This window comes from Camelina sativa, chromosome 14 (genome assembly GCF_000633955.1).
Source record: "Camelina sativa cultivar DH55 chromosome 14, Cs, whole genome shotgun sequence".
NCBI classification, from domain to species: domain Eukaryota; kingdom Viridiplantae; phylum Streptophyta; class Magnoliopsida; order Brassicales; family Brassicaceae; genus Camelina; species Camelina sativa.
In genome coordinates this window covers 3,230,583-3,252,216 of record NC_025698.1, presented here as the reverse complement: position 1 = coordinate 3,252,216, position 21,634 = coordinate 3,230,583, and the positions used below count along the sequence as shown (strand labels likewise).

Here is a 21,634-nt window from a genome sequence, read left to right as displayed (position 1 = left end):
TTTTTTTTTTTTTTTTTTTTTTTTTTTCTTTTGTTTAGAAAATGTCCGAAATATTGATTATGAGATTTGTTTAAGGATTGGTGAAGCAAATATATAGATGGAGTAATGTTTTGCAATAGGAAAGTGTGTTTTAAGGTAGAGTTATCATGTCTTTGACAAAAAAAAAAAAAAAAAAAGAAGGTAGAGTATCATGTCTTTCAGTACATTTTTAAATCTACATGTAACACATATTATTAATTGGAATCAAACAATCAAGATTTGAAAGCAATGCCTTAGAAATACTTAATTGTAAGGAAATCAAAATCATCAATGGATATGTAGAATAATACTAATTTATATAGAGGTTTGATATGAATACAATATGAAATCAAATCTATGTAAATCTTCGAAGGTTACTTACAAATAAAATTAATTTGGAAAGGAATAAAACAAAAAGAAGTAAATGATCTGTGAATCTATAAAAGAAAAATTAAGAAAATGATTTTTACACATAGTACAGGTTGTTTGGTTTAGGTTAACCGGAGTTTGGTTTAAAATTATGGTATACGGGGGACTTATTCTGGCTGTCTGGGACGTGACAATATGATGAATATGGGGATACTAGTTAGTGGTGTAAAACTGGTGCCTCAAAAATGTTTGATTGGTCTAAAAAAAAATCAGTCAAACATTCATATGCGTTTCTAGATTGAATCAAACAAAAAAAAAAGTCTGAAACTATTTTCTCGTGTTTTTTTGCAGTCCAATTTTCACATATTTGGCTGGAAGGACATCGGTGTGGGAGGCTTTGACACCATAGGTTCTGCAGGCGGCGTTTAAGGTGACTCCGGAGGTGGAGAACTCTTTCCGTTCAAAGAGGACTTAACATTAATGTAACGCTAATCTTAAGCATTGAAGAAATTTGACAGTTAACATTCTCAGATCCCCATCCTTGAAGAAATCTAAGCTTTAAAAGTGTGATGATTCGAAAAGAAATTTGAACAACTAGTATCTAAAAAAAACAGTTAATAATTTTTCTTTTATCAAACAAAACAAACAGAGTATTGAATTAGGAAATTGATTTTAGATACAGTAAATTAATTTACCCTTATTTTTTTGTTTTTTTTTGGGGGTAGAAATTTACCCTTAATTTATTATACATAAGTTTGATATGATCAAATGATTTCAAATCTATGAAGACCTCCAAAATTTTACTATAAAAAAAGTTATTAAGAAAGTAACAAAACAACGAAGTAAAATATCTGTAAATCTTAAATAAGAAAGTGACTTTTATACGTACAGTACAACCTTTGTAAATTAGTTATGTTGGGTGTATAATAGAAGTAATATTTATTTTATTTATTTTGTAATTTTTACTTAAACTGTTATATATATGATTGTTTTATTTGTTTTAATTTTTTTTTTGCTCAAACACCATGTCATGAAATCATATGTTGAATATAACTTATGAAAATAACATCTATTTTGTAAGATCTATTCTAGTAGATCTAGATTTTGACCTGTGGTACACTGCAGTTTAAGTTATTTGATTAAAATATTAATTTTTGTTTGTTATTTTTTTTTTGTTTAGTTTTTAAAAGTATATATTGTATTTTGATTATTAATTATATGACTTAACTTACACTATATCGCATATTAATTATTTTGTTACAGTATTAATTAATCGATTTAATTGGATACGTCTATTAATCTAATATTCATATTGTTAACAAAGTAATGAGATGATATTTTATCCATGTAGCACCGAATTAATGACATTTTAAGTTTCTATTACTATCTACTCAAACATGTCTAGCCATATTATCCGTCGTGTGATATTTTAATTCGTTGTACACCGCAGAAAAAACTTCATAAAAATCTAAATATATATTTTTTAAAATTAAAATGTTTTAATAAAGTTTTTTTTTTAGAAATTGAACTACTTATAATATTTGAACTTCTTATAAAGTTAGTTATTATTAATATCTTAAACATTTATAGAAATTAAATGTTTTAATAATTGAAATATTAATAATCTTTAAAGTTTTTTAAAAGTTCACAAAATAATGAGATGATATTTTACTCGTGTAGCACCGAATTAATGACATTTTAATTTTTTTATTAATATCAGCTCAAACATGTCATGCCATATAATCCGTCATATAATATATTAATTCGTATATATTATTAAAATTTAAAATGTTTGAATAAATTTTATTATTTTAGAAATTAAAATACTTATAATATTTGAACTTCTGATAAAGTTTAAATATTATTCATATCTTAAACATTTTATAAAAAGATAAATGTTTTAATAATTGAAATATTAATAATCTTTAAAATTTTAAAAAAGTTATACATTTGAATTTTTAAAGTTATTAAAAGTTAAAATTCTTTAAAATAAAGAACCATAATAAAATGCATAAACTTCTGCTCATTTGTATTCAGAATCATTTTGGTCTCTTTTTTATTAATATGACTTTGAATCTTTGCCTAGTTTTATTAGGTGATGTAGGGCATTTTGTATATTTTTTTTATTCATTAGTTGAGCAATATATGTCTGTTTAAAAAAATAATAGTTTACATCATATGCAGAAAAAATCATAAATTTTATTAACTAAATATATTAGATAAAAAATTAAAATAATTAAAATATAAAATAAAATAAATGTGAAAGAAGAATCACATATTTTTGTTTTAATTAGGTTGAGAGATTTCCTTATCTTTTAAATGTTACCTATAATTGATTTATATGTTACTATAATTAACTAATACCATACTATCCTTACTTACCAAAAATCAGACTAACTCGTATATTATGATACACCTATGTCACAAGTTTATAACCAAAAAATCATAAATATATCTATTATATAGTCTACAAAAAAATGTCGTGTACTTCCGTTTTATTATATAGGGGATTAATTTATAGTGGTATTCATTTATTTAATAGAAGTCATGTGTATATTATTATATAGCATAAATTAATAATTATAGAGATATTTTTTATTTATTAAAAATTAAATATATGGATTGAGAAAGTTTTACCAGAATAAGATTACATTGGTAATTATTTTATAAACATTTGAAAATTCAACAACTTGGATAAAGCATACCACAAGCATGGAAAACTTTTCTAGCAGGTTTAAGATACTTATCAATAGATGGGTTTTTCATGTAATCACATAGACACGACTGTTGTTTTTTCAAGTTTCTACAACATTCCGTAGATGGTGGCCTTCCGGTTTCTAACGCTGGTAGGCATACTTGAAGATCTGTCTCGACGCAAGCCACTTTCTCCTCTTCCCTCGAAACTCTAACATCCAGTGCTTTGGTCGAGGCCAAAGACGACATGACAAAAGCAATGACCAGTAATGTAATGATGAACTTCATGTATTATAACTTAAGCAACTGCAACAACCCAATTCTAATTCTTTTTTTTTTTTTTTGCTTTGAAAGTGTTTGAGATTTTCTATTGTGAGATGTTTAAGGATGGTAAAGTTATACAGATGGAGTAATGTCCTTCAATAGGTAAGTTTGCTTTTAAACAATATCTATCTATATATATAAAGGTAACTTTTCTCTTTTCTCATTCCTCCTAATCAATGTTATATATTTCTTTTTGCATTAAGAAAATGTTATTTTTAAATATTCATTCATTGCATATTTATTAGTTATAATTGATAATAGTAAAAAATAAATAAAAAACAAATGTAATAAAATTAATTAAATATTAAAATAGTAAAAAATAACATAAATTTGTTTTAGTAAATAATAACAACAATAACTATATAAAAATGAATGAATTAACATAAATGAAAATAGTAAAATAATACTATGAATTTGTTATAGTGTTAATTTATTATTCTAATTTTAACCAAAAAATTATCATATTTCAAAATTTAGAATGGGTTAATAAGTTTTAGAATTGAAGTAAGATTTTAGTCCATGCTGAAGTAAAAAAAATAATCATGTAATTGTATTTATAAAATTCTAACATAAAAATAAAAGAGAATTGAAGTTAAACATTAGTTTCTAAGAAACATTTACTACTTTGTTCAAAAAAAAAAAGCATTTACTACAAAGATCTAATAATAAATTTCACTTAAAAAAAATAAAATATTAATTATTCAACTAAACTTAAAAGTTTTGATCTAAGACGAAGACATTGGTCAAATTTTTTTTGGAAAAACTATGGAAAAAAATCTTGCAAAAAACAATCCATCTAAAAAACAAAATCAATGGTCACAAAATATAGAAAAATGATATGTAAGCCGTTACAAAAATAACACGTGATTTGTGTACAAAATTTAAAGTACACTATGAACACTAAATAAAGTATTTTAAATTCATATATGTGTGACACATTATTTTTTGTACTATTTCAAGAAATTTACGTGTACACGTATTAAGATTGTGTTTAGTTGCTAAGCACATATAAATGGAATTTCTTTCAAATTTTGGATACGAGAAGATGATGACAAGTCAGCAGTCTCCTTCAGTTATCATGTTGATTGATTCAAGGTTTATTTAGTGAGCATTACTTTTATGTAATTAACAACAACAAGGATGCTTTATCTATTTAGGCAACAGGTAATTTTAACCTAAAAAACCCTCTTTCTAATTTTTCAGAAGAAATTTATGTACACAATGTATTCAAAGACTTCAACTGTGATGGGTTTTGGTATGCACCAAAGAAAATATACTTGTGGTTTAGAATCCACATTCATGAGAAACCAAGTGAACCTTGACATGATAAACTCCGAATGATAAATATTATCAAATATGATTGTGATAATTATTACATTATAAATTATGTTATTAATATTTGAAACTTCAACAGTTAGGAATATGTATGCCACAAGCCGCTATGACTCTTTTAGCAGCTCCAATATACTGACTAATGGGTGGACTAAGCAAGTATTTACACAAACATGACTGTTGTTCTTTTAATTTTTTGCAACATTCCGTTGATGGTGGACTTTCAGTTATTATTGCATGCTTGCATATTTGAAGATCTTCCAAATGGCAAGCGGCTTTCACCTCTTCCCCTGAAACTATTGTTCTTGTCAGAACCATAGACAACAAAACAGAGGCAGTGAATACTAATGTAATGAACTTCATGTCTTGTAACCTTATTAATGACTCCCTTATGTATAACTCTATTTTGATTGCTTAAAAATGTTTGAGATTTTGATTATGAGATGTTTAAAGGTTGGTGAAGCTATATATATAGAGGGTGTGGGACTTGGAAGAATATTCGAGAATAGGCAAGGCCGCAAGGGTGCTTTTAGCTAGTGTATTTTGTCTTCCTTTTTTCTTTAATTTTTTTTTTTTTAGTGACAACTTTTTTAAAATAAAAATGTATAAACACATTTAGATTGTGTCAAATGTAGGCAATTCTTTGGAACTGCAATTAAATAAGATAAATTGCATAAATATAATAACTATCAAAAACTATTTATTTCAGATTTATACAATACTAATTTAAATAGAAATGTGATTTTAAAAGGTGGCAAGAACTTGGTGAATCTTTAAATATTAACTTTAAATAATAAATTAAGTTGTAATTAAATAAACAAAAAGAAGAAATAATAGGTTTACATGGTTGTTGGTTAAGGTTTACCTGGTTCTGGATTTAGATTTGAAGAACCGGTATATAGAATTTGGGTGTTGAAAACGAATTGGACAGTAATTGGAGTTTTCTTATCCAATGTGCTTCTTATAAGTTTCTTACAAGTTCCATTCTACGCCATCTTGTTCTTGTATTTCTTAGTCCCGTAATTAATTTTACCTTGCTTCATTAGTTTAGAATTTCAGTTATTCGAAGAGCTTGTATTTGAGAGTGTGTTGTTTGATATTTGATCATGTACTCTTGGAAAGGTTTGCATTTTGGCATAAACTATACAAGTCACAGACTCGTTTGCTTCTAAAATTTCTAGTTGTATAGTCGGAATTGTTTCAGAATGTTTGCCTTTGGATCTTCTTTGCATGTTTTGAACTTTACAATTACATGTTTGCATTTGGATTTCTTCAATGTATCGCTCCCGTGGGGTTTTTTTTTTTTTTTTTAAGAATTTCAGTGTCAATGGTTGAATGTCAAGAAACTGTTGGACGATCTTCACCATGATAGAAAAATAAATATGCTACACCCTAATTTTGTTACATGTTTGAATTCTCATGAACAATGTTTAAATTATATATATATATATATATTCCCAAATGTGATTATTTGTTTTTTGTTGCTCATTATGTTTTGCTTTTCTAAACTATATAAGAAAACGAAAACAATGTATACTGAATCAGGTGAAATCATGATATTCATAGATTCTAATGATCAATTACATTTAGGAAAAGGTATGTTACAAGTCGTTATGATTGAATAAGCAAATTTAAGATATGTAAAAAACTCTGTGGATCCATAGAACTCGCAAATACATGATTGTTGTTCTCTAAATTTTGCACAACATTCCTTCGTTGGTGGGTTTCCGATTGCGGCTGGTAAGCATGCAGGGTTAAGTTTTTCCACGCTGCATGCCGTTTTAGCCATTGTTGGAGCCACATATGATAGAAGGAAGGCGATGAATATTAATGTTATGAATTTCATGTCTCGATCGTAACCTTAACAACTCCTTTGATCTAATTCTAGTTGTTTCTGTATTTCTTTACTTAGAAAATGTATTAGATGTTTTGATGATGCGATGTTGAAGCAATATATATATATAGATAGAGATGCTCTACAACCAGCCAAATAAGGTAGGTATTCTAAAAACTTGAATACATATACGTTTAGTCAATGCATTAAAATCTAGTCAAAAACTTGAATACATATGTTTACTCAATGCATTTAAAATCTAGTCAAAAACTTGAATACATATACGTTTAGTCAATGCATTAAAATCTAGTCAAAAACTTGAATACATGTATCTTAATCATAAATATAAAATATAAAATGCATTAAAATCTAGTCAAGAAATACAGAAACAAATAATGCATTTTATATTTTTTTTATAAGATATGTATTCAAGTTTTTGAATAGATTTTAATGCATTGCCTAAACACATATATGTATTCAAGTTTTTAGAATGTGTTACATGTGAGAACTTATTTTTAGATAAATTACATAATTATAAATGAACTATCAAAATTTGGAAGCAAATCATGTATATAAATTGGAAACATTCGATCAAACCATATTAATCCACACTTAACCGGTTTCCGGATATAGAGGCTGGGTTGTGTGAAACCGAACCGGAGGCGAATTGGATTGTTCTTTTGCAAGTCTGATGAAGAAAGTGATGAAGAAACTGTAGGAACAATGGCGCCTCTCAAACATCTGGAGAAGGAGAACCCAATCATCGACGCCTCTTTCCGATATTTCTGCGCCTCGCATGGAATCGTAACAGGTTCTGTTCTTCTTCTTCTTCCTCTTCTTGTACCTCGTTTTCGTGTATTTGATTCCGTTTGATTTCCCTAAAAACCGATTGTGATTGGCATATATGAACATGGGAAACGAAAACGAAACTTCTTAGTCCAATTAGTGCAGTTTTACTTTCAACAGTTTCAAAATTCAGTTTTAGAAGAAGAGCTTCTTTGTATTCTGGAATTTGGATATTTTGATCTTAAGGTGTTCGACGAATTGCGTTTGGGTTTTTTTCTTATCTGTTATAAATTGCAGTTGAGGATTTCCTTCTTCATGATCTCGAAGGACTTGCTGCATTTGCAGATCGACAGACAAATTCAGATAGATTGAAAGAGGTTAGCTTTTATATACTGAGCGTTTCTGTCGATTTGCTCAATCAGTTGTTGAGCTTTGGCTGTGTGCTGCTCAGATGTATATTTATCTACTACATGTCTTCCTTTTGGATATTCAGGGTATCACTGTCATGCTTTCTTTGGTAGAACGTCAGTGTCACCCATGGTTGAATGGTATGGAACTGTTGGAGGATCTACAACGTAATAAACATATATTATCAACCGGAGACAAAGGGACGGACTCATTGCTTAAAGGTGGATTCCGCGAGGGTCAGGTTACAGAACTTGTCGGACCTTCGTCTTCTGGTAAAACACAAGTATGTATTTAAATACTTTTGCCTTTCATACTGCCACATCACATAATACTTGTATGCTGTATTGTGTATTGGTGTTTCATTCAAGCGTTTTAAGCTGCAACCGATAATAATGTAGGACATAGAAACCGTTCCTAGAAGGATTTTGTTGTCTTTGCTTATCCCTTCTCTCTTTACATTGTGTGATTTCTTATGAATGAATATTCAGTTTTGCATGCAAGCTGCTGCAAGCGTGGCAGAGAAGCATGATGGTGGAGTTTTATATCTAGACACGGGGAACTCTTTTTCTGCTCGACGCATTGCTCACTTTGGCTCAAGTTCCGATACTTCTTTAGGACAGGTTTATTTACTGGAAACTAGTGTCCCCTAGCTTGTTAGTCACCAATCATCAATTCTCTTATGTGCGAGAAACATATATGTGCAGAAAGTCATGAGCAGAATATCATGTCACGCGGTCTATGACATCTACACAATGCTTGAGACGCTGCAAGGTCTAGACATTACTTTGAGATCGCAGGTATTACGCTGGCTAGAAGTTGCAATGTCCTCAATGTCTCTTCAATGTCTATTTTTAAGTGTTAACTATTTGTTTGATATATCTATTTCAGGTGCAGACGAATGTGAATGAACACCGGTTACGGTTGTTAGTTGTTGATTCAATCTCTTCTCTGATAACCCCAATCCTTGGAGGCAATGGCTCACAGGGTACATGTCCTTGTACGTCCATCACATTTTCTTCACCTAAACGGTTAACAGATGATGAGGTAGTGATTATGATGAGTCACAACTCGGTGTGTGCAGGACGCGCTTTGATGGTGGCCGTTGGATATATGCTTAAGAAGCTGGCACATGAACATAGCATCGCTATACTGGTATTAATGAAGTTTCAGGGCATTGGGTGTGTGTTCTTGTGCTTTAAAAGTTTAAACCTTTTTGTACTATTACTGAAGGTGACAAACCACACGGTGGGTGCTGGAGGAGAAGGCGGTAAAACCAAACCAGCTCTTGGTGAAACTTGGAAAAGCATCCCACACGCGAGACTTATGTTATCGCGTGACCATAAGAATAGCAACTGCACCATCTCCATCTTAAAACACACATCCATGGTACTTTGCTCACCAAACAAATGTTCCTCATCTCTTAATCCAAATTCGTGTAGTGAGGTTTTACAATTTCTGTTCCTATTTGTCATCTTTATTATAGCCCTCAGGCCAAACTATGAGGATCACGACTCACAAGGCTAATCGATAACGTTTATAAGTCTCCTTGGTCATCTACGCCCATCGTTTGGATCTGCAAGATGAGAACAACCACCGTAAACGAGGAAAGAAACAATGCTCAGATGGATTTTGTTTTTGTTATAAAATGTAGAATTGTACTGCAACAACGAATTCATAGAAGTATTCAATAACCTTTTTCAAGACAAAATATGTAATACACAATTGTTTAACAAATCAAGTGTATATATATATATAAGCGATCAGAGTTTGGACAACACATACGTTCATTTTTTTTTCCAGAGTTGCGCTTATCTGAAACAGAGCGAAAGAAGAAGACGAAGAGAATCCAATGCGTAGAAGACTATCGTCTCTTCTAATTACCAATCGCAGCATCGCGTCTCGACAACATTACCACACATCTCGACCTGAAAAACCCACGAAGAAAGCCAACAACAGCCATGAACCAACAACACACAAGTTCACAAGGAAGCCATGGGAGGAGGTGCCGTTTCTCACGGATCTCAAAGAGACTAAAGACCCAGAGGAAGCTCTTTCTCTCTTCAACCATTACCAGGAAATGGGTTTCCGACACGACTACCCATCTTACTCTTCTCTCATCTACAAGCTCGCCAAGTCCCGTAACTTCGACGCTGTCGACCAAATTCTCCGCTTAATCCGCTACCGAAACGTTCGTTGCAGAGAATCCCTTTTCATGGCGTTGATTCAGCATTACGGCAAAGCCGGTTCGGTTGATAAAGCCGTCAATGTTTTCCACAACATGACCTCCTTCGACTGTGTTCGTACGATTCAGTCCCTGAACACACTCATCAACGTTCTCGTCGATAACAGCGAGTTGGAAAAGGCTAAAAGCTTATTTCACGGAGCAAAGGATATTACGTCCCAATTCGGTATCTTTCAATATATTGATCAAAGGGTTTCTTGATAATTGCGATTGGGAAGCTGCATGTAAGGTGTTCGATGAAATGCTTGAGATGGAAGTTCAACCGACTGTGGTGACGTACAATAGCCTGATTGGATTCTTATGCCGGAATAACGATCTGGTCAAGGCCAAGAGCTTGCTTGAAGATATGATTCAGAAAAGAATACGCCCCAATGCTGTGACATTTGGGTTGTTGATGAAAGGTTTTTGTTGTAAAGGAGAGTACAATGAAGCGAAGAAGTTGATGTTCGATATGGAGTATCGTGGGTGTAAACCAGGCCTTGTGAATTATGGGGTTTTGATGAGTGATCTTGGGACGAGAGGAAAAATAGATGAGGCAAAGCTTCTACTAGGAGAGATGAAGAAAAGGCGGATGAAACCAGATGTTGTCATCTATAATATTCTAGTAAACCATCTTTGTAGTGAGGGTAGAGTCCCCGAGGCTTATAGAATGCTGACTGAGATGCAGATGAAAGGTTGTAAGCCGAATGCAGCTACATACCGTATGATGGTTGATGGGTTTTGTCGTATTGGCGATTTTGATTCAGGGTTAAATGTTTTGAATGCAATGCTTGCAAGCAGACACTCTCCCACACCTGCAACATTTGTATGTTTGGTTGCTGGGCTGATAAAAGGTGGTGATTTGGATCATGCTTGCTTTGTGTAGAGTTGATGGGAAAGAAAAATTTAAGCTTTGGATCTGGTGCTTGGGAAAACCTACTTTGTGATCTCTGCATCAAAAATGGAGGAGCTTGTTCTGAGGCTTTGTCAGAAGTGATATCTATCTAAGCGTGACCTCTTTAAGGTGAGATTCTTATGCTTGTTTTACTCCTGAGTTAAAATGGAACAGGGTGGATGAATTTAATTCCTTCTTAATTCAACAAATTTGTTTTGAGGGGAAAATCTTGCAGAATTGCTTTATTGAGATTGATTTACACTGTTGGTGGGGCTTCTAATAAGTTGATATATATATCAAAGATCTTGTGATGAAGTTATAGCTTAAGTTTTGTGGGAATTTTTTTTAATGTTTATTCCTTAAAACCAAACCACACATATAATGGACAAGCTGTTACCTACTCCGTTTCATCAACTACATCTTCTTATGTCACCAATATAGTTTCATTTATATATAAATGCTCTTCTAGGATCAACTTATATAAATTCAAATGACAAGTAAAAACAATTCAATTCAAAATTCAAACTAACAATCTTAGCCTTTAATTTTTGTCCTTCTCGATGGCAGACTGCAAGGTACTCTTCTTCCTGGTTTTGGCCCTCGCCATTACTTTTGTCTCAGCTGGTCGGATTCTTAATGAAGAAGAAGATATTGGGTTGGTCCCTTTGCCTACCACAAGTTCAGGCCCCTTTCCCATTCCTAGTTCAGTTCCTGCAACTGGTATCGCTTTTGGTACAGGTCCAGCCTCAGGCGGTTCAGTTCCCTTGACTTCTACTTTTACTAGCCCCGGACCTCTACCAACCACTGGTTCTAGCCTTTTACCGGTTGCTAGTGCGAGTCCCTTGCCTGTTACTGGCCCTGGTCCTCTACCCACCACTGGTTCTGGTCCCTTACCGGGTGCTAGTTCGGGTATTTTCTCTAGTGCAGATTCAGGGCCTTTGCCTACTGTCGTTTCAGGTGCCGCAGCTACGGGTCAGGGAGCAGGTGCCGGGTCAGCGATTGGTGGTTCAGCTCCCGACCACACTTTGGTTTTCTTCATGCATGATATACTCGGGGGCTCAAATCCGACAGCCAGAGCTGTGACTGGAGTCGTTGCAAACGCAGCTCTCAGTGGCCAAATTCCATTCGCTAAGACCAATGGCGCAAACCTCCCTATTAGTAACGGTGTTCCAACAGACAATAACAACAATGGAATCCTGAATAACAACAACGTTCCACTTCTTGTCGGGCTTGGCGGAACCACTTCCAACATCCTACAGAGCAACGGAAACAACATGTTGAACGGTCTCCCTGTGGCTAACGGTGGCCAGCTCCCATCGGGTTCGTCTCTTCAGATGCTCATGTTTGGGACACTGTCGGTGATTGACAACGAACTTACCGAAGGGCATGAACTGGGGTCCGGTCTGCTTGGTAAAGCCCAGGGCTTCTATGTGGCGAGCGCCGTTGATGGAACCAGCCAGACTATGGCTTTCACGGCTATGTTTGAGAGTGGCGGTTATGAAGATAGCATCAGTTTCTTTGGTATACATAGAACAGCGACATCAGAATCTCATCTTGGAGTCATGGGTGGTACCGGTAAGTATATAAATGCGAGAGGATACGCCATTGTCAAGACTTTTACAGGTGCCTCCGGGACCCAACAGCAGCAGCAGCAACGGTTCACAGATGGACTCGAAACTGTTTTGGAGTGCACCGTTTATCTTTCTTACTAGCTTTTTTTTTTCTCCCTCTTCTCTATTTGTTCTTTGTCGTTTTAAAATGTAAGAAAATGTGAAAATCTATTAATTTGACAACAAATCCCCCACGTTAATTTCAAAGTTTACATAGGAACAAAAAAGAGAAAACAGTTATTTGCCACCATTAGTTGACCATTTAACAAACTATTGTATGCCTCTAATTAAAATATTAAATTATCTGTAAGAATGTCAGAAACAAGATTAAATAAATTTTGTGGCACAACCAAAGAAATTCACATATGTTTTATCCAGCCAGACAAAGTCACTTCAATAACTAACTAAACTGCAGTGCCATATCGGATTGGAGTCATATAGACCATTGGCATAATCTGCAGAATCAAAGTCTTATTGTTGCTAAGGCCGATCATATTATATTTCCCGAGTTTTAAAAAACAAAAGGAGAGAAAAAGAGGGACGACAAGCGTGTACATTTTGATGGACTTTTGGACCCAACGGCTCCAACAGAAAAAACAAACAGTGGTTCGAAAAAAACAAACAGTCGTAGAAACAGATTCTCCTTTGAAAAGCCTTACCACCAAAACAAAAAACCAAAATATGCCTGAATAAATACCCCTAACACCGTAAGACTCATTTCTTCAAACCCAAGAAACGATGGTGCTCTTGAAACCCTCTGCCTTGCTAAAATCCTCTAAGCCACGGCCGCAACAGCAACAGGGCTTCTCCGAGTCTCTAATCGGCGATAGTGTGGATGCAGTTGACGCTTTCATAAGCCAATGGGTTTCTCCACACCAAAACGATTCTTCTACATCTTCCTGCATACTCTCTTCCCTCTTCTCCGCCCAAAACCGACTACAAGGCAGACGCTTCCTCGAGGTACTCGGCAGGTTACAATACGCCATTCAGAGTACGGTTGTGGTGAATCCAGACTCCGCTAAGCTCGCTCAAGGGCAGGATTTGATGCGCAAAGCTATGAAGCATTTGGAAAAAGAGTTTTATCGGGTTATGAAATCCAATAACCGGTTTTTGGATCCTGAATCAGTCTCCGGTTGGTCTTCTGAGTCCAACACATCTTCGACGAGATCAACTGTAAACGCTTCTGATTCTTCTTCATCTGATGATAACGAGCTTGATTTCGAATCCTCATCTGAATTAGGCAACGAGACAGGAGGACGATTTGGAGAGTCTGATGCTATTGTGGATTTGAAGATGATAGCAAATTGCATGATCTCTTCTGGTTACGAGAAAGATTGTGTCAAAATCTATAAGAAATTTCGTAAAAGGATCATCGTCGACGCACTAACTCGCCTAGGGTTTGAGAAGCTAACCTCAGCGCAGATGCAGAAACTGGATTGGGAGACTCTGGAGAAGAAGATCAAAACCTGGGTGAGGGTTACGACAGTAGCAATCACCACTCTGTTCAACGGAGAACGTATCCTTTCCGATCACATATTCTCATCCGTCTCCGTCGCTGCGTCTTGCTTCGTCGAGATTACGCTACAGAGCGCGTTGAGCCTCTTCATCTTCTCACTAACCATAGCGAAATCCAAAAAAACTGCGGAGAAGATCTTCCCAACGCTCGACGTTTACCAGACAATCTTAAACCTAATCCCCAAAATAAATCAGATCTTCAGCTACGATTCGACCGCTTCCGTCAGATCACAAGCGGCTGGATCTCTAGAGAAGCTCTCTGAATCGGTGAATGCGATGATGACGGAGTTCCAAACGTCGATTACGAAAGAGTCGTCGAAATCGGCGATTCCTGGCGGCGGGGTTCATCAGCTCACGAGGTACGTGATGAATTTCATCGTCTTCCTCGCAGACTACAGCGACTCCCTCGCCACGATTCTCAAGGAGTCATCGTTGCCTTTGCCGGAGGATTACTTCAGAAGCAGCGGCGAGGAAAATCCAGGATCCGGTGGTCGATCTCCGATGGCGGCGAGACTCGCGTGGTTGGTTCTCGTCTTGCTCTGCAAAATCGACGCCAAATCTCGTCTCTACAACGACTCGGCTCTCTCTTATCTCTTCCTAGGCAACAACCTGCATTACGTTGTGACCAAGGTCCGTACATCGAACCTGAGAATCGTACTCGGAGACGATTGGGTGACGAACCACGAGGTGAAGGTGAGTCAGTACCTCGAGAAATACGAGAAAAAGGCGTGGGTAGACGTGATAGCGTCGCTCCCCGGAGATACGACGGCGGAAGCGAAGGCGGAAGAGGCACTGAGACGGTTCAACGAAGCGTTCGAAGAGGCTTACAAGAAACACAAGACTTGGGTCGTACCCGACCTGAAACTGAGAGGAGAGATCCAAGCCTCCGTGGCGAGTAAGCTCATGCCCGGGTATACAGGTTTCTACAAAAAGTACCCGGTCGGGTCATGGAAGATTGTCAGATTTACCCCTGAAGATCTTAATAATTACATAACCGACCTATATATTGGTTTAGGAAGAAGCGTGCCCGTATCAAAGACTCACAAGTATGTGGTGGCTAGCCATGCCATTGCCACCACGGATGTGAAGCATTGCTCCATGTAAAAAAGAAAGCTCGCTCGTGTAAACTTCTTGTGCTTTAACGGTGTTGAATCAACAACAACGACTACGACAACGTGGTTTAGTCGAACGATTATATTTAAATTCCAGTTTTCTATATTGATTGGTCAACAACGGAATCATAGCTCTGTCCTAGTCTAAAAAGCCCATACCAATTTTAGGCTTCAAATTATATAGAAGAATAAGGCCACGGCCACATTCCCATTTGCCAGTATTCCAGAGTGTACTTGTGCTCGTTTGTAATGTAAGCACGTGTTTGTGTTCACACAATCACAGTCACGCCTAAATCACATTCTTTCTTTATAAATAATCTTTTTATTAACCTTTTATTTCTCAAACCCATAAAGTATACTATATGTTTAGGCTCCTAGTTTGTGTTTCAGTGTTTGTATTGGGTTAATTTAGTGATTTCTATCATAGTCGATCGAATATAAACCATCGCAATTGTGAAACAAAAAGGCTTGTTGGTTTTAAATGTTTAGTTTCGTGAATGTTACGATGCTTTATTATTTCATTAAGGAATGCAGAGGTGTGTGGTCAAACGTGCACTTTCGTTGTTGGGTAGCCCATGCGATGGATTTCAACTATATTTGTTCAAAAACATTTTTATACAATTTGTGACTAATTCACTTAAATTACACTAGTTTGCTAAAGGATAATTTACTGAAGGCAAAATTTGTGAAAAAAAGATAAAAGATATTCCATTGACTTTTAAATAAATGAATTATGATAGATGATGACCGACAAAACAATATGGCTCGTTGCTAAAAAAAAAGGTCATGATTCGCCGCAGCGAAAATTATAAAACAAACAAAAAAAATTGTGGTTGGAAGTTAAGTAGTTAGATGAATTTAATGATGATTTATTTTAGTATTCCGTATATGAAAAAAGCATACATAGGAGAGACGTATACCAGTTTGGCCACGATGTAACTACCATCGTCTTTAATTTTTCAGTGGCAACATACATGTTAAAGTTAATTATATTCTGATGAAAACAAAATAAAACCATGCATGTTAACATCTCATTATAAAAATAAAATTTTTAAAAAAAAAAAAAAAAAAAGTCGTCAGATTTAACATCTCAACATACTGGTTCTTTCTTGTCCATATTTTGCCTGCATACTATCACATATCTCACTGGCATTAACCTCATCCCTCTCATGATGATCAGATCATAACCTGATTTCAATTATTGTTCCTTTTTGGTTTAATTTTGATAATCTCTTTGATTTGGTAACTCATTTTTTCCCGATTGTTTGTATAACAAAGTTTAACTTTCATGCGTGATCAGTAATTTAATTTTCTCAACCTATATATAGTAGTACTTATTATATTTGGCCTACAATCTAGGTTTTGAAAGTAATGTTCTTCAGAATATTCAAGGTCACTTAATCATTATAAGGCTAAGTGACAGAGACATATGATTAATAATTTAATCACGTAAATGATTGTGAACCAGTGTCATCTCTCCATTTGCTAGCAATCGATCGAATCGACAGTTTTGGTTCTTTGGATCGGATAATCTCAAGAATTGTCAAACAACTTGTGAAATGAAATGACCAACAAGCTAAAAGCACCGGCAAACATTAACTCTATCATTATTGGAACGAACCTTAAAACTACTCTTAACTCTTTCACTAATAATAATATACTACTACTATACATGACCATTTCTTTTTGTAAAGCAAGTTTTTTTTGTTTCTTTTATTTTTTGTAAAGCAAGTTGACTAGCAGTAAACGCGTGATCGTCATTGACAACATATTTATTGCGTCCAAATAATATACGTATATAAATTAAGACTACTAGATAAGTAAGTCTTATACAATTAAACGAGATGGTTAGGACTTAGGAGTTTGAGCCGACTAATTAAAAATAAGAGAATAAAGTAAAAAGACGTAGGCAACACGCAGATAGTGTGAGTAAGCGACTAAGCGTTGATGTTTTGTAGCAAAAGAGAGATACGTAATTTAAGTTGGTGGAAGTTGAGATGAGCTATCACAACACTCTCACTTACATATATATTCTCATACTCACACCTCACCAGATCTCTTTATTGCTCTTTCATCTACAACCTCAATTTTTTTTGTTCATATATCATAAAATAAAACATACACCCAATCTTAACTTCAAAACTTTGGTCCAACAAAACGTACGTCAATCGATACAATCGTTTGCTCTAGCTTATGAATCCTGTTTGACGTATATCATGAATTTGTAGCAACAGTTAGTTTTGATATTAAATAAAATTAATATATGATTCTTTTCTACGGATGATGTTAATAACTGAAGTGAAGATGAAAATAAGTTTAATTAGAAATGTCTTCAGTATCATAAATGTCACAGAAAATATATAGTATATAGTCTTGAAAAGTCAGAACGTACCAAAATATTCAGCGTGTATTTATAAACTTAATAAATAGACACCGGCGAAGTCTTTCTCGAACTTAGCATATACTAATATACATCCACATCAATGTGTCATCTTGTTGTATGACACAAGTTAGTATGACAATCACTGTTTTAATGGAATGTTTGAGAAAACAGTAGAGAATCGAATACAATTGGCTGTCTGATAATGGCCAGAATATCCACAAATAAATTCCATTTTTTATGGATATATAATTTTACTTCGCCAATCCTAACTTTGCTACCCAAACCCAAATCTCTCTAGTACTAGGTTATTCTAATGGTTTGATTAGTTTACTTTGTTAACTTATTATGATCAAAAAAGGCCTGAGACTCACTAGCTAGTCTTCTACGTGGCATATATTAAATAATATATAACTAAAAGAGACATGAATTTCATCTATTCATTTTTGAGTTGAAAACTATATATAGAACTTGACGATAAATTGATTAAATTCTCACAACGTTTTTTTTTTTTTTTAACATATATTTGATATATACAGTACTTGAATTAATGTCCTCGGAGTCAAAGTAAAACCATACAATAGTTGGTGCATGTGTGTGTGAATCTTTCTGACAGTAATAAATTTATATAGACAGGCGAAGTTCTCGTCCACTTTCTACACCAACATCAATGTGCCAATCTTATTGTTTTAGTTTTCTTATCATTAATTTGTGTCCTTGCATGTAACTTTCCCAATTAAATTCAAGTCTTTTATTAACCCTCCGAGAATTTACCGAATGATGTTGACATAATTTATCGGACGGATCATGAGTTGTCAAAAAAAATGAGAGCTGTCTTTTCCTGCTCCACTCTCCTCTTATATATCCCACAACACTCTTGGCTACATCTTCATACATTTTTGTTATAAGCCTCATCATCACTTCTCTTTTTAACTCCAACAAAAAATAAACAATGGATATTCTCTTTATGCTCTTATCTCTTCTCATCTCTTATCTCATCTTCAAGATCTGGAAACGAATAGACTCCAAGAGAGATCAAAATTGTTACATCTTAGACTACCAGTGTCACAAACCTTCCGATGATCGTATGGTGAACACTCAATTCAGCGGTGACGTCATCCTTCGAAACAAACACCTTCAACTCAACGAGTACAAGTTCCTCCTCAAAGCCATCGTTAGTTCCGGAATCGGAGAGCAAACTTACGCACCAAGGCTCTTCTTTGAGGGCCGTGAACAGAGTCCTACGCTACAAGATGCGATCTCGGAGATGGAAGAGTTTTACATTGACACGATTGAGAAAGTACTTGAGAGAAACAAGATCTCGCCTTCGGATATTGACATCCTCGTTGTCAACGTCTCGATGCTCAATTCAACGCCTTCACTCTCTGCAAGAATCATTAACCATTACAAAATGAGAGATGACATCAAAGTTTTCAACTTAACGGCGATGGGATGTAGCGCCAGTGTTATCTCCGTAGATATTGTCAAAAACATGTTCAAAACATACAAGAACAAGCTTGCTCTCGTCGTGACCTCCGAGTCACTTAGTCCTAACTGGTACAGCGGAAGCAACCGGTCCATGATCCTTGCCAACTGCTTGTTCCGCTCCGGTGGCTGCGCGGTTCTCTTGACGAACAAGCGTAGTCTGAGCCGGAGAGCCATGTTCAAGCTAAAGTGTTTGGTAAGGACGCACCATGGAGCAAGAGACGATTCATACAGCGCCTGTGTCCAAAAAGAAGACGAGCTAGGACATATCGGTGTCCACTTAGACAAGACTCTTCCAAAAGCGGCGACTCGTGCTTTCGTAGACAACCTCAAAGTCATCACTCCCAAGATTCTCCCGGTAACCGAGCTCTTGAGGTTTATGCTGTGTCTTCTTCTAAAGAAGCTTCGTAAAAACCCTAGCAAAGGCTCGAACGTGGCTCAGGCAGCTCCAAAGGCAGGGATTAAAGCAGGGATTAACTTCAAGACCGGTATAGACCATTTCTGCATTCACACGGGAGGTAAAGCGGTTATAGACGCAATCGGTTACAGCCTCGACCTAAGCGAGTACGATCTAGAACCTGCGAGGATGACGCTACACCGGTTTGGGAACACGTCGGCGAGTAGCTTGTGGTATGTTTTGGGGTACATGGAAGCGAAGAAGAGGCTGAAGAGAGGGGATAGAGTGTTCATGATCAGCTTTGGGGCAGGTTTCAAGTGCAATAGTTGCGTTTGGGAAGTAGTGAGAGACCTTAATGTTGGAGAAGCTATAGGGAATGTGTGGAATCATTGCATTGATCAGTACCCACCAAAATCGCTTTTGAATCCTTTCTTTGAGAAGTATGGTTGGATTAATGAAGAAGAGCCCGAAACTTTCAAGATACCCGACGGACTTATGTGAAGTGTTTTCTTGGAATCATTATAAACATTGCATATACAGTGCTACTGCAAATTAAATCTACAAAAGGTGACTATATAGTTTATTTTCCTCTTTCTTTTTCTATTTATTTATTTGTATTTGTTACATTTTACACTCTTTTTTTTTCTAATTGGATGGCAAAGAAAATATGCATGACACAGAAACTGCAATATAAAAGTTTATTAAAAAAAAAAAATTCGGGTGTAAAATTTTATTTATTGTATACCTGTGGTAAAAAATAACAGTAATATTCCGAAAAGCCATCATGCATATATTGCAGTGTTTCTAGTTTCTACTATAAAAAATTAATGTTATAACGCTTTCTGTGACATATTTAGTTACTAACTAAAGCATGTCACACTACATATTCATGCCACTTTAGTTAAATAAGTTTTTTTTTTTTTACAATTTAGTTAAATAACTTTAGCTGTTAAAAGAGGGCATTATTTATCTTTTATGACACACGTAACGTACGATGTCTATCAAGCAAATCAATTATGTCTATGAACGTTAAGTTTTTTTTTTTTGTCAACATGAACGTTAAGTTATTAAAGTGGAAATTTATAATATAAGACTTAATTAGATAATTTAGTGTTTCATGATTATAAACACTGTTCCTATCGAAAAGAAGAAGAATGAACACTGAGGTATACATATGAAAATTTTGTGGTATTATGAAAAATATACGGATGTGTCGGCATTGCATTGGTGGTGGAATAAAAGAGAAAATAAAGCTGGTTTGGTAAGGAAGTACATTCAATTCGCATTGATTCCACACCACCCGATTCAGGTCCCATATATTTACCATCAAATTCACCAAAATAATTAATGTTTTTTTCACATGTCTGCTTAATTAAATATATCAAGCCGCCAAAAAATTATCTTTGACTATATTAGAACCAGAGACAAGAATATTGATAATTTATCTGCAAATGATGAAACAAAAAATCCTTTATTTTCAAACATACTCTAAACCTAAAACTAGCAAAACTACAAATAATTTCTTCAGCTGATGTTTACTACTACTTGTGGATCATTATATTGACTTTTTTTTCACAAGTTCTTCAGTTGTTTGTAGTGGAAAACTATTTTAGGGTAAATAAGGAATTATCACCTCACAAAATACATATTATGTTTCTGATCATGTTATCACTGAAATTAACCTTTTCGTACACAGTATTTAAAAATCTTGATATTGTATACAGCACCATGTCCGGTTAATTGGGGGATCAAGTATTGTATTATAAGATGATGGTCACTATACAAAGTCCTTTATATGTGACTGAAATTTTGAGAATTAGAAAATGAGGTTACAGAAATAAGAGAATAGTGACAGAATGAATATAGTAGAGATGTGCCTGACCTGATGATGATGTATTATAACATAAAAGCAGCATGTTTAAGTGGTTAGAATGAATTAATTGTGCCTACAAGTAGGCTTCTTTATTTGCAAGAAGCTGTGATGTTGTCACTGACTCACTTTTTTTTTTTTGTTATGACTTACTTTTTGTATATCTAAAAAACGTAATTGTCTTTTATTTTAAATATGGATTCTCTTATATTTATTGCGCCGAATCAAATCCATTTATATAATTTGTGGTAATATGGGAAAGTCCATTATTATTTGGGTCGGAGACTTTGTGTTTTCTTAACGTTTTGGAAATTTAATGTTCGTTCTTTTTTTTTAGAGCAAAGGATAAATCACTCTGCAACAACTGGATTTTTTCAATAAATT

The 21,634-nt window shown here is 34.7% G+C and overlaps 5 protein-coding genes and 1 pseudogene across 6 annotated transcripts; 5 read left to right on the top strand and 1 right to left on the bottom strand.

Moving 5' to 3' along the window:
• LOC109128881 (non-specific lipid-transfer protein 2P-like) lies at window positions 4,723–5,160 on the bottom strand. The gene has a single exon (XM_019236069.1). The coding sequence runs from the start codon at window positions 5,098–5,100 to the stop codon at window positions 4,813–4,815; it is 288 nt and encodes a 95-aa protein (XP_019091614.1). The 5' UTR covers window positions 5,101–5,160; the 3' UTR covers window positions 4,723–4,812.
• On the top strand, window positions 7,195–9,521 carry LOC104739355 (DNA repair protein RAD51 homolog 4-like). 2 transcript variants are annotated; one of them, XM_010459677.1, is made up of 9 exons: window positions 7,195–7,382; window positions 7,655–7,734; window positions 7,851–8,048; window positions 8,254–8,385; window positions 8,470–8,562; window positions 8,654–8,750; window positions 8,847–8,917; window positions 8,996–9,151; window positions 9,249–9,521. In XM_010459677.1, the coding sequence occupies exons 1-9, from the start codon at window positions 7,295–7,297 to the stop codon at window positions 9,294–9,296; spliced, it is 963 nt and encodes a 320-aa protein (XP_010457979.1). In that variant the 5' UTR covers window positions 7,195–7,294; the 3' UTR covers window positions 9,297–9,521. The 2 variants fall into 2 exon arrangements, 1 of the variants encoding a protein (XP_010457979.1); XR_002035157.1 differs by lacking the exon at window positions 9,249–9,521 and having other exon boundaries at window positions 8,654–8,762; window positions 8,996–9,043.
• On the top strand, window positions 9,595–11,536 carry LOC104739353 (annotated as a pseudogene).
• On the top strand, window positions 11,442–12,678 carry LOC104739354 (dirigent protein 25-like). The gene has a single exon (XM_010459676.1). The coding sequence runs from the start codon at window positions 11,442–11,444 to the stop codon at window positions 12,591–12,593; it is 1,152 nt and encodes a 383-aa protein (XP_010457978.1). The 3' UTR covers window positions 12,594–12,678.
• On the top strand, window positions 12,890–15,222 carry LOC104739352 (exocyst complex component EXO70B1-like). Its single transcript, XM_010459675.2, has one exon. It carries the CDS (start codon window positions 13,230–13,232, stop codon window positions 15,108–15,110), a length of 1,881 nt encoding a protein of 626 aa, XP_010457977.1. The 5' UTR covers window positions 12,890–13,229; the 3' UTR covers window positions 15,111–15,222.
• On the top strand, window positions 18,392–20,158 carry LOC104739351 (3-ketoacyl-CoA synthase 3). Its single transcript, XM_010459673.2, has one exon. The coding sequence runs from the start codon at window positions 18,451–18,453 to the stop codon at window positions 19,879–19,881; it is 1,431 nt and encodes a 476-aa protein (XP_010457975.1). The 5' UTR covers window positions 18,392–18,450; the 3' UTR covers window positions 19,882–20,158.